General features: G+C 54.5%; 3 protein-coding genes across 8 annotated transcripts; 1 reads left to right on the forward strand and 2 right to left on the reverse strand.

The window, feature by feature from the left end:
• Window positions 1–9: 9 nt before the first annotated feature.
• Window positions 10–2,975, reverse strand: Ate1 (arginyltransferase 1). Of its 2 annotated transcripts, XM_018032846.2 has the most exons (8): window positions 2,584–2,975; window positions 2,327–2,453; window positions 2,032–2,171; window positions 1,417–1,919; window positions 1,167–1,322; window positions 873–1,045; window positions 522–783; window positions 11–444 (listed from the first exon to the last, which is right to left on the reverse strand). In XM_018032846.2, the coding sequence occupies exons 1-8, from the start codon at window positions 2,678–2,680 to the stop codon at window positions 244–246; spliced, it is 1,659 nt and encodes a 552-aa protein (XP_017888335.1). In that variant the 5' UTR covers window positions 2,681–2,975; the 3' UTR covers window positions 11–243. The 2 variants fall into 2 exon arrangements, with proteins under 2 accessions (XP_017888336.1, XP_017888335.1); XM_018032847.2 differs by lacking the exon at window positions 2,584–2,975 and having other exon boundaries at window positions 10–444; window positions 2,232–2,419.
• A 715-nt stretch (window positions 2,976–3,690) lies between these two features.
• Window positions 3,691–9,725, forward strand: LOC108629896 (prohormone-2). Of its 5 annotated transcripts, XM_026817644.1 has the most exons (11): window positions 3,691–3,825; window positions 3,989–4,119; window positions 4,197–4,332; window positions 6,053–6,187; window positions 6,291–6,401; window positions 6,485–6,740; window positions 6,813–7,067; window positions 8,173–8,277; window positions 8,417–8,523; window positions 8,618–8,958; window positions 9,040–9,725. In XM_026817644.1, exons 1-11 carry the CDS (start codon window positions 3,771–3,773, stop codon window positions 9,127–9,129), a joined length of 1,722 nt encoding a protein of 573 aa, XP_026673445.1. In that variant the 5' UTR covers window positions 3,691–3,770; the 3' UTR covers window positions 9,130–9,725. The 5 variants fall into 5 exon arrangements, with proteins under 5 accessions (XP_026673445.1, XP_026673447.1, XP_026673446.1 ...); XM_026817646.1 differs by lacking the exon at window positions 4,197–4,332 and having other exon boundaries at window positions 3,756–3,825; window positions 3,936–4,119; XM_026817645.1 differs by lacking the exons at window positions 3,691–3,825; window positions 3,989–4,119; window positions 4,197–4,332 and adding an exon at window positions 4,344–4,917.
• Window positions 9,582–10,949, reverse strand: FRG1 (FSHD region gene 1). The gene is made up of 5 exons (XM_018032854.2): window positions 10,790–10,949; window positions 10,592–10,671; window positions 10,192–10,487; window positions 9,911–10,113; window positions 9,582–9,808 (listed from the first exon to the last, which is right to left on the reverse strand). The coding sequence occupies exons 1-5, from the start codon at window positions 10,846–10,848 to the stop codon at window positions 9,661–9,663; spliced, it is 786 nt and encodes a 261-aa protein (XP_017888343.1). The 5' UTR covers window positions 10,849–10,949; the 3' UTR covers window positions 9,582–9,660.
• Window positions 10,950–11,672: the final 723 nt, after the last annotated feature.

Here is an 11,672-nt window from a genome sequence, read left to right on the forward strand (position 1 = left end):
CACGGGACGATTCAAAATTCATGTATTTTATTCGAAACAATGATAATTTTCTCTGAATTTCACTCATACACACTCTCTCTCTCTCGGGCACGTCGCCTCACGGCGGCATCGACGTTTCAATCGACGCTTCGCCTGTCTCCTCGGTAAAATAAATTCGACTCGGCTCCAATATCTGGACTGGACACTGTTCGTGTAGGTACTCGGTGGTGGCTCGATGACACACGGGAAACGGGTAAACGTGCTTCACCCCCGATAAAGCAATAACCTTTGCGCGCACTTCATTCCGACCAAACCAGCGTATTGTTTGATCTCGTCCTCCTCCTCGTCCTCCTCCTCCTCTTCCTCCTCTTCTCTCACGACAGTCGCCCGATGAGCGGCGGCGGCAGCCGTCTTCTTCTTATAAATTTCATACGGCATCGCCACTTGCCGATACAATACCAACACCTCGAGAGGAAAAAAAGATCACGGTCATACGGCACGTCGCACGTAGAACGAACAGTAGTAGAGTAAGCGCGCGTTACCTTGTCAACGTCGACCACGCCGTCCTCGTCGATGGCATCGATGTCGTCGTTCAATCTGCTGTATTTTTGTTTGTCCAGCTTCGACAGAGACCGATCTATGTCGAACCAAGCGTAAGTTTCGGGACACAATAGGTACGACGGCCTCATTCGTGCCTTGTATCGCATTTTCGGACACGCGTGTATATAAAATCCCATGTAGTAATATTTCAAATCTTTCGCTACTTTGTTCAACTGCCTGGTCAAGTAAACCTCTCGAAGGGAACTGCGGGATGAAACGTAAAACGATCCTTTGAATAACTGCTCGTTCGTTCGCGCGCGATCGAAATTCGAACGTGCATTCGTCGTCGTCACCTGAACGTTCCCAGGGAAAGATGAGAGTAGGCCGGATCGTAAAAGAAATAAACGCTCGAGACACAAGATGGTAAAATGTCGATCACGCCGACCGCGATCAATTCGTCGTCCAGCCAATATTGTTCGTGAAACGAGCCGTACCCACTCGACGGTCCGTCGTCCGGTGTCCACGGCTTCGGCAAACGACAATCGTATTTATCATTCGCAAAAAAGGTTCCCCCACCTCCGATTACACAGGGTGTACAGGGTATACGCGCAGGGTCAGAGCCCAACAACGACAAATACAAAGTGTACCTGTAAAGAGCTCTTTACGAGGAAGTTGAAGAACGACACTTGGTCCGATTCCTTCTCCGACACGCAATGAACAGTCATTTGATACTTTTTAAAGAGGTCCGCGCTCACCTTCAAGGTTTTGATAAATTCGTCCGACATGGTTCGTACCAATCTCATCTAGCAAATTAAAACGCAGGAATACGAATAAGTAGTATTACGACGAAGGGACGCGCGCTAAAAGAACTGGTCTTCACGCATAGTCCACTACTACCTTCAATCTGCCGGTAGTTCCATCCGGGTAGACTTGATCGAACAATTCCTCGAAAGTCTTGGCACGATTCTCCCGAAGTTTATACTCGTCGAAAATCGCTTGGATCTCCTCCTCAGATTTTCCTTGCGCCAATAATTTATTCCGTTTCCGTTGCTTACGCAAAAGCTTTGCTTTCGCGCAGGACCGAGCAGCGACAGCAGTAGAATTCATTTCTACCGATCGCAAACTTTGTGGCGTACCGTTCGAATCGACGTCGTTCCGACTGGACGCGACGGCGACGACGGGTATCGGCTCGGAACCCGTCGCGCTCAGATTCGTTTCCGAGTAGCTGCAACTCTGTTCACCTCGACCTTCGTCGATCGTCATCGACCGGCCAGGACGTAATCTCGCGTTAACCTCGTCGTCTTTGGCGATCAATTTCACGTCTATCACGGAAATACTTTCTTCGCGCTTCGATCGTCCGCGATTCTTACCCGCGATTGTCAATGCCTTTCCGACGTCATCTGCGAACAGCGAGACGAGAAACGGTAACAGCAGTAATCGATCATCAGGAAAAGGTCGTAACAGACGATCATCGAACGGATCGAAGGACTTGCCCGTGGAGGTGCACTTTACCTATATCGTCTCCGCCGCGATCCTCTTCGAACGTATCCATCGTCAGATCGTTTTTATGCAATTCGTTCCGCAAAAACTTGCCCATTCTCTTCAGTATCTTCTTCTGCGATTTCGAGATTTGAAAGTGCAATGCTTTACACCTACGAAAAGCAACCGAACGTACCAACAACAATCATGCGTATACGTCGAGAGACGATTACCTCCTGCTGCTGCTGCTGCTGCTCGCTACTACTCCCTATCGTTGGAGAGAACGCGTAGGGAGGCAGGATCGTAATTAAACTTGGTCGTGACTTACTTGATGGTGTACATCGGGCAACACGTGCGATCCATGGTCGATTTGTAACAGTAAGAACCGCATCTCCTCCAACCTCTATCGACCAGAACTTGGTAATCTCGAACGGTCAGCGTGTGAGTTCCCATACCTACACGTTCAACGATTCAATCCCATCTGATCGGACAAGAGAAGAGAAGAGAAGAGAAGAGGAGAGGAGAGAAGACGAAGCGCGGAAAGGAATCGAACGATTCGACGCGGATAGACGCAGATGTACTTGCCATGACTGAAATTCGTATCCGGGCTCTTGCAATAACCGCATTTGTATCCGTCTTGTTCGCCGTAGTATTCGACGATACTGTACGATTGCCTCGCCATTTTATTACAATCTTCGATCGGATTCGCTCGCGACAACTATCGCGTACCTGCACGTACCTACTACTACTACGCGTATCGTATCTACCACAGCCGTCCTCGGATCTCGGAACCGTCCGTCCGTTACTCGTGACTCACCGCGTCGCCGCCGTGCAAGCACTCGTCCCCAGAGACGCTCGCTCGATGATACACTAAAAAGGCTGTCGACGACGGAGCGACGGTGGCCGACAGCGCTATCGCACTTATAAGTATTTACAGATTCGACTCCACGCCGCGGCAGCACATTTTACACGAGACGTAAACCACGCGAAACACGCAGTTCGGAGCGAGCGCAGCACTCTGCGCATTTCCTCTCTACTCACACGCGCACGTGTAACTTTCTCTCTGGTGTACGTGCATATATATATATATATATATATACACATATATATATATGTATATATATGTATGTACAATCGTGTTGACGAGTGAAAAGCGTGCGTCGATCGAAGCCACGAAGGCCAATGTGGCTGCCGAGTTGGGAATCTATCCCGCCGTTGCGTTTCCTCCGAGCGATCGTCCCTCGAGAATCGTTAATCATGTAAATCGAGATCGATCCCGAAGGGGAAAGACTAGACGGGACGGGTCATGCACCAGCAGCAGGGAGAAACGCACAGCAGAGAGAAAAATTGTTCACTCTGCGTATATTATAGTAACGTGATCGTCCTGTTTCGCTCGGACCGATCGATGTCGTAGTCGTGGACCAAATAAAAGACGATCGGATGAGTGGACTCGTCGTCTTCGTCGTCGTCTCGTAAGTATCCGCATAGAGAAGAATAGGTCGCTGTACACTCTCCAGCGAAAGGATCGATGAAGCTCGACGTCACGCAGAAGGAACGTTTCGCAAGGGTTTCGGCTGCTGTTGAGTCTCGAACGAAGGACGATGCGTCGCGTAGGCGTCGGACAATCGAACGCGGTGTTTCCGTTCGTTTCTCGCAAGAACGAACCTGGAGACCACCCCCATGGTCCTCATGGAGAAAACGCGCGTACGCGGAACGAAACCGGCAGCTGGACGAGTCAGATCGATGAGATCGAGTCTCTCGTTCGACTTACTATGCGAGCCGATCAAGAACCCTCGGACGGAAGATCGGACGATTCGTTAAAGAACGGTTAGCAGCTACTCGGGCATACGTGTACACGGCGTAAACGCAGAATCATCGTTTCGCTCCTAACCATCCCCGTAAAATTTTCTTTTTTCATTCCTCGCCTACGTACGTAGGACAGAGTGCGCACATGTACTACATGTGTATATTCTCCGTGTGGAAAACGTAGGAGCGTGGGCGTCTGGATGCTCGTGGGTGTCTGCCTGTTGCGATGGTCGAAGAGAAGAAGCGTGGGGTGGTCGTGACGTACGCGAATCGAGCCCATCGTCGCGTATCGCTGGTCGTTACAAACGCGGACAAGTAAGTATTACACCTTATACGGAACAGATTTCGAGGACGAGGAGAAAGAGTGATTCGGAAACGACGTGTAAGCTTAGAAACGACGATGCGACGTCGCGATCAACGGAAAGAAGACGAACGAGAGAAGAATCGTCGTCGTAGCGGGGTCATCGCGCGCGTGGGCAGACGTATTTCCCAGTGCGCGTGTAAATCGTCGTCGTCGTCGTTGTCGTCGTACGTACCTTGCACACACACACACACGGAGTACATATTACGTCGGCTCACCTCGCGGGGCGAGCCTCGACGATAGCAGTTACCCTCTCGGCCGAGTAGGGGTGGTAGGGGTGCGCTTCGTTCATCGAGGTGGAGGTGGTTGATCGACCGTACCCTCCGTCTCCGCCGGTTTCACCAGTCGTCCTGCTCAAAGCACGCAGTCGACACGGATCGCCGGCACGCTCATTCTACTTCGACCAGTCGAACTCCGAGGTGGTTTCCCGCGGCGGCTGTATCTTCATCACGGACGAGACGGCAGAGTGACGTACAAAGACGACTCACTCGATTCGTCGAAGATCCGAATAATACCACAGATAGGAAGAGAGAGAGAGAGAGTGATAAAGAGAGACAGGGGGAGAGAACGTTAGTACGTACTACGGGATCGTGAGAAACGAGAAGAAACTTTTCGCTCGCTCACGTCAGAGTTCTCCGCGTCGAAATTCCGCGTCGGAATTAGCGCGGCGAGCGCGGATCGATTTCGATCGATTTCAATTTGGCCCGACGAGGGACGGCTAAAATCGTTTGAATAGAAATCGAATAGAAAAGGTAAGAACACCGTGTTACCGTTCTCGGTCTGTAACTGAAAAACGATTCTCGTCCGTTGCGCGAGCAACGCGTAGTACACCATGCACGGGCAGCAACGGAAGCTGTGGTCGTCCGGTCGCGCGCGAGCCCGGAATCCTAGAAATCTCATGGGAGAGACCGACGAACGAATCGACCAACGATACGAGTCTCGACGTTCGAACGTACATCTACCCTCGGCTCTCGCTTTTGAACCGAACGGTTAACTCCGCCGCCTGTAATTCGTTCAAGGATTCCGACGCGCCGAACGAACCGCGCGCGCGAGCCTGGATTCGTCAATGAAAACGCGATGAATGAAATGTATTTTTAATTGCAAGCTGTACGCGGAGAAAGAGTAAGAAAGAGAGGTAGGCAGGGAGGGAGTGAGTCAGAGATACGCGTATACAAACGCGACAAACGACTATAGCATTTCAAGACGCAACAAGTGTGCGATTTCTGGGTCTATTACGAATCCGGTTCGGCTTCCGCACTTCCTGGCCCGACCGCGTCTTTAATCGCGAACATCATCGGGATCGCGGCACCAGACGAGACGGAGCTCGACTTCCGCGTAACGTCCGTCGAAACACGGTATCGGTAAACGAAAACAGACCTCGAACAGATCGAGACGATCGAACGTTTACGAAGAGTGCCGCGCGAACGTCCTTTTAAACGTCCGCAACCGTTCGAAGACATCGCGCTGCTCTTTGAGACGAAAAAAAGAGTCTCACGACTCACGGCAAAGGCGATCGCCGCCCGCCGTACAACGAGTCGAACGCCGCGAACCAAGTCCGACGTGGATCTTTTCCGACGCGGAATGGAAATAGATTCTTGACATTTCGCGTCACGCGACATTTAGGTAAGTAAAGCTCGTCTCCGCCGCAGTCGCACACGCGGAGAACATCGCTCTCGAGCTCAGGGAGCCACGGTGCGCGGCGCTCAAGAGAACACTCGGGACGCGGGACACCGGTGACGCGCGACGCAGTAAAGCGTACATACAGACGTGTACGAAGTACGACACTCGACTCTTTCAGGCGCGAATCGCGCGGGCGTTCGAGTTCGCGCTTATGCAGCAGTTTCTCTCTGAAACGTTCGACGAAAACGTTTCCACCTCTGGTTGCAGACTGCCAGACGATGCGCCGCTGTTGGGTATTGTTGTTAGCATCGTGCACCGTCTTCGCCGTAGCCCGATGTCTGTCGACGAATCCAGTGGAAGTGGCGAACAACAGCGAAGAGACCGCAGGTAGACGAGCGAAACGTAAGCGATCATCATCATCATCATCATCATCAGCAGCAGCTGGTTCAGCGCATCGATCGCGCTCGCGTTTTTTAACGTAAGCATCTGTTTCTATCTCGCGCAGCTAAACGAGCACAAGAAACGTCGACGTTTGGAGACCAACAACAGAATCTGCAACCGCAGGAGAGCAGCAGCTCGAGCGCATCTCACTCGTCGTCCCCGAACGCGGACACAAGTAAGCGACAAATCTTCTTTCCGCCGCGCGTTCTGCGTACGTTCGTAACGTAACGAGACGCCGTCACGTCACGTAAAACGTAGGGAATTCAAGCTCCGTCGCGACGGTGGCATCAGGACTCGGCGAACTGAAAACAGTCCTGGCGGAAGAAGGGAGATCTCCTCGTTCGGGGCAGCAGCAGCAGCAACAGCAACAGCAACAGCAACAGCAACAGCAACAGCAACAACAACAACAACAACAACAACAACGACGACGACGACAACGACAACGACAACAGCAACAACAGCAGCTGCACGACACCGATCCCTTCTCACCGTACATCAAGGACGACATTTACGAGTGAGTATAACCGCAGCAGTGATCCAAGTCGAGCAGCAGCACGAATCACTCTCGTTTCGTCTCGATTCCCAGCTACGGTAAAGCATCGACGAACGAACTGACAAACGATCGATCGCCGCCGCTTCCTCGTGCCTGGGACGCGCCTCCTTATTCTCATTACCACGACGACGTCGACGAGAATCGCAGGAAGAGATCTGAAAAATCTATGGTCATCGGCGGCGGATCTGGTCGTCGATCGATCGCGAAACCATCGATCGGTTCTCGTCGGTATCCGACGTATCCGACGGCCACACTACTTCAGTCGGCGCAGCTCCAAACGAAGAGAAGGTAACCACCAGCACCACGACTCTGTACAGCCGCGGTGCCGAGTCAAGCCCGTCCGATCTTTTTTTCCTCGCGGATGCTCGATACTCGTCGAACACCGAATTTGCTGCATAACATTCCGCGTTCACGCGGCCAGTCTAACGACGCTCAGACGGGGACATTCCTCCGTTGTTACATCGTACGCACGTCGAACATACGTCGTACATTCGATCGATCCTTTCGTACAGGGCGACCGGGGTACGCGGAGGTGCAGAGCACCTCGCGTCCAACTCTTATTTATACACGCTCGGAGCCACAAGTGTCCACTGCCGGCCGGCCGGTACGCGACGCGACGTCGATCGGTCGAGATAAACGTGGCGACGGGTGAACGCGCTCGAAAGAAGTACGCACGATCTCGATCTCGAGGAAACGTGCGGTTCGGCATCGGCCGCAAACGAGAGCGCGAACTTTTTCGGCGAACGACTCGCCGACGGCATCGTTCGAGCGAAGATGTTCGAGATTCGCGGTAAGCGTGGCGTTCGTCGAAACACGGGGAAGAATCTCGGGGGTAGTTCGCAGCAACGGTTCTCCGACAAAGACCGAGTTCGCGTCTCGGGGCGCGCGCGGGCGTGCAATCCGTCGTTCCACGTAAACGTCCGTGCAGGCACCGTACGCGAACGTGGTACATACATACCGAGTCATACACACAGACATACGTACGCGAGCACGTACGCCCACGCGCCGCGTCGCTATGCGGCACCGCGCGCAGTGAACGGGCGGCGTTCGATAAACGTGACGCAATAGGGTAGGTTTCCGTGGAGGTAGTGGATTCAAGAATGGAACTGAATGGAACTAGTCGTCGCGGAGGACGAAAGTAGGTCAGGCTCGCTCGCCCGTTCGAGTGACGTAAACGCACGGGTACTACGTACGTTCTTGAGGCACAGTACGTACACCACGTATACCACGCAAGTAGCTATCGGGCCGCCAGGTCAGGCATCGCGAAACGGTCAGGGCTGGACCCGATCGGTCGACAGACCGATCGACGGACGGTGGACGAGTATCGAGGAGCATTCGGTGGACAAAGCACGACGGAATCGTTAAACTACATGAATGCGACTCGTCGATACAGCGTTCCCATTTATCAAGAACCGCGGTTCAAGAGGGAGCTGGACGTCGATCCCGAGGACGTTCTGACTCTACTCTCCCTGTGGGAAAATCAGCGTTACCGTAAACGGTAAGTGGCGAGAGAGCGAGGGCGGTCGAGGAGACGGTGGAGACGGCGATCGTTTGGTAATCGATCGTCTCGACAGACGGGGACAATCGCGACACGCCGTAAGCACACGCGCGTACATCTGTAAAATATTTTTCGACAGAAACTGGCGCAAGAACGTGTACGAGGAGTACGATAACGCGGCAGCGGCGGACGACGACGACGAAGAAGAAGAGAATCTTCCGCAGGAGGGGGAAAATCCGCGAAACGGTAAGTACGCACACGCGTGGAAAAGAGAGAAACACGGAGCGTACGGCTAACAAAAGCGACAAGAAGAATAACGATTCGTGCGTCCCGTTGGAAGCAGTAATCTCGTGGATGGACTCGCCGATGTATCTCCCTCGCAGTCAGGGCGTACCAGCCAACATCGGTATCCTTCGCACTCATCCGTTCGGTCACTACTACGACCGGTACGACGACGACGCCAACGACAACGACGACGAGGACGACGACGAGGACGAGGACGAGGACGAGGACGACGACGAGGAGGAGGCCGAGAACGACCATCGATACGGACAGCAACGGTACGAGGCTTCCAGGCACGCCGACGGAGCTCGATACGGGCTCGTTCATCCCTACCAACGAACGTACTACGAGACGACTCCGGCGAAAAGGTGGACGCTTCGGAGGAAGCGGTCAGTGCAGGTGGGCCGCTACCGATCGCACACGCGACGCGGAAGACCGTCTATCGGTGACGATTCTGGAACCGGTTCTCTGTTTTCGCAGATCTACGACCCGTACGCCGGCGGCGCGACTCAATCTCAAGCGAACCCACGATCGCGCGGTCATCTGTATCATCAGCGTTCGTTCTACTAGAGAAGAAGAATCTCCGGCGGTGAGGTTCTCGGCGAAGAGCACGCACGGATCGACCGGTCGCGCGCGCTTCGCGAAGGTCGAACGGCAAAGAATCGACGAGGACGCGCAACGGGAAGCATCTCGGCGAACGTCTCCTCTTCGACTCGTCGTCTCGGCGATCCGATCCTCCGTACACGAGGCACGCACACAGACACAGACACAGACCGAAAGACAGAGAAAACGTACGTACGCGGGGGAGACACAGGCAGAGAGATCGGTGGAGAAGAGAACCAAGGCGAATCGCCGGGGCCGCGAGCGACGGTGCGCGTATCGACAGACGCACCAGCAGCTCGTACGCTTCCGGTCGTGCGGAAACCCCTGGACACCGCGCGGGCGCGCTCACGCGTTCGAAGACTCGGCAGAGACCGTAGACAGGGGAAAAAGGCGTAACGAATCGCGCCGATCGGCACCACTGCGATTTGCTTTCCGGGCGTTTATTGAACACTGGCGTACCGACAGTTTAGAAATCTCGAACGATAGACAAAACGACGATCATTTACAATATCGATCCGCTTTCATTTTACTTCGTCTGTCTAATAAAGCTTCATGCAAATTTCCTCGCTGTTTCGCCCGTTGTAACCTCGAACGATCCTCTCGGCTGACTCTCAACTTCTTGTCTTGGAACTTTTGAAACTTTTTACTGAAAGAAGAAGAAGACAAAGGTAAGGAAGGTGGAAACGAACGCGGGAAACGGAAAGCACGGTCCGAGGGCGCAGAGAGGGCCCCCAGTCGGGCGACTCACACATAATTGACTTCGACGTCGCGGAGCGATCCCCGTTCCTCGGTGGGGACGCGTTCGTCGGGGTCGGCGGTCTTGCGGGCGACGCTCCTGACGGTACAGAACTCGGACGAGCCAGCAGTGGCACTCCGGCAAACGACGTCATCGTCGGCGGTGACCGACACGAAACGATCGTTACTGCCGTTGAGGACAGCGAGCCGGTCGTCCTGGAGGAGAGAAAATTCAGAGGGTAAACGAGGGGGAGGGGGAGGGGGGTTACGCGAGACGCGAGCGACGAAGCGGACCTGAAAGACGGGTTCCCACTGTTCGACGACGCCTACCGCGTCGCTGCGTCCGACGACGACACCGTTCTTGTCGACGCCCAAGTACTTTCCGTAACCAGACTTGAAGGCGACCTTGCCGGCGTCGCCTATGGGAAAAGCCGTGAGAATCTCTTCGGGGGAAGGTCCCTCGCCGTGCGGGTGCGGCGCGCCCAAAGTGAACAATCCATTGTCGAGAGCCTTGACGTAGACTCGCGTTCCAAACTCGACGGCCACCGTTCCCGTGACCTCGGACACTCGCGTAGCTCTCCACCAGCCACCTACAGACGAATCGGACAGGTATCAACAACGGCGCAGGAAGAAGAAGAAGACACGGACGTCGCGGGCGACGTCTCGAGCCCGGGCGGGAAGGGGCGAAAAATACCGTGAGCAAGGGTATCGTCGTGTCCCGCGACGACGACGCTCTCTTCCCGGTCCTTCTTCTCGCGTCTCCTCTTTTTGGCCCTGGAAACGATCAAGACACAGAGACAGAGAGAGAGAGAGAGAGAAGGCAGAAGTGGAAAAATCGGAGGACCGACGCGAACGCGAAGCGGGCAGACGGCGGCGGAGGACGAGTACTCACTTCTTGGCGTGACCCTTGAGAACGAGTCTGCCAGTCCTGACTCGATCGTACTCGGACATGCCGCGCGGGGCGACGGAGAAGACGGGCGGACTCCGGACGAAGAGGAAACGACGTCGCGTCCTCGGCAGGGGTCTCTCGCCGTAGGTTCGTCGGATCGATCGGTGGCGGTGGCAGAAGGAAGAGCGGGAAGAACGACGACTCGGGCAAAGTAAAACGCGAACGAACGCGAACGAAGGCGAACACAGGGAGCGCGACTGTCGTGCCGCGGACGGAGCGCGACGGACACGAACGACGCGCGACACGAGAAGAGGTCTCGGACGCGAACGTTTCACTCGCCTGGCAGCCACGGCACTCGCAGCGTCGCCACAGTACAGCGAACGGCAGTCGTGGGGATCGGACGAGCAACTACACGCGTTCTCGGTTCGAAGACTTTATTCCGTAGCGCGATCGTCCCATCGAGGGCGCTCTCCGCGTGCATTTATGGAGTCGTGTTTCTCTCAGGTAATAAAGGCGGGAAGTGAGTAACGATAACTATATATATTTATCTCAGTCTTTTGCGTAAAGTACAGAAAAGGCCAGAGCTGTGAGGCTATAAAATACTGGAGCTCGTATCGCGGTACTCGTGTCTAGGGACTAACGATCGTTTTCGAGGGCGGCGCTGACGTTGGGTTCCGTCGGTAATAGCGGGCATTCGCTGCGGCTGAGCTGCCACACATTCCAAGTCCGAGAGCACATTGGTACGGGCTGTATTTCAGGTAAACGTCCCTAGACCGGTAAGGCCGGGTGGAGAACTCTCTAGGCTGGGAACGAACCAGGCATCGCATATTTTCGTTCGGTCGGCCGGAAAGCGGGGACGACGCGACGACGGGGGGGACCGGTACGT

The sequence above is a fragment of the Ceratina calcarata genome, unplaced genomic scaffold (assembly GCF_001652005.2).
Source record: "Ceratina calcarata isolate Rehan_Ccalc_2016 unplaced genomic scaffold, ASM165200v1 scaffold59.2, whole genome shotgun sequence".
In the NCBI taxonomy this organism is placed as follows: Eukaryota; Metazoa; Arthropoda; class Insecta; order Hymenoptera; family Apidae; genus Ceratina; species Ceratina calcarata.

Excerpts from the sequence above, each read along its gene's own strand:
- LOC108629896 (XM_026817644.1), top strand. The coding sequence starts at position 3,771 with ATGCGAGCCGATCAAGAACCCTCGGACGGAAGATCGGACGATTCGTTA. Across the intron at positions 3,826-3,988 it reads GGACGATTCGTTAAAGAACG|GAGCGTGGGCGTCTGGATGC; the intron begins GTTAGCAGCTAC and ends TGGAAAACGTAG. Across the intron at positions 6,402-6,484 it reads GTCCCCGAACGCGGACACAA|GGAATTCAAGCTCCGTCGCG; the intron begins GTAAGCGACAAA and ends CGTAAAACGTAG.
- Ate1 (XM_018032846.2), bottom strand. The coding sequence starts at position 2,680 with ATGGCGAGGCAATCGTACAGTATCGTCGAATACTACGGCGAACAAGAC. Across the intron at positions 2,454-2,583 it reads GGATACGAATTTCAGTCATG|GTATGGGAACTCACACGCTG; the intron begins GCAAGTACATCT and ends TTGAACGTGTAG. Across the intron at positions 1,920-2,031 it reads TCGCGGCGGAGACGATATAG|ATGACGTCGGAAAGGCATTG; the intron begins GTAAAGTGCACC and ends CGCTGTTCGCAG.
- FRG1 (XM_018032854.2), bottom strand. The coding sequence starts at position 10,848 with ATGTCCGAGTACGATCGAGTCAGGACTGGCAGACTCGTTCTCAAGGGT. Across the intron at positions 10,672-10,789 it reads CTCAAGGGTCACGCCAAGAA|GGCCAAAAAGAGGAGACGCG; the intron begins GTGAGTACTCGT and ends GATCGTTTCCAG. Across the intron at positions 9,809-9,910 it reads GACGTCGAAGTCAATTATGT|TAAAAAGTTTCAAAAGTTCC; the intron begins GTGAGTCGCCCG and ends TTCTTCTTTCAG.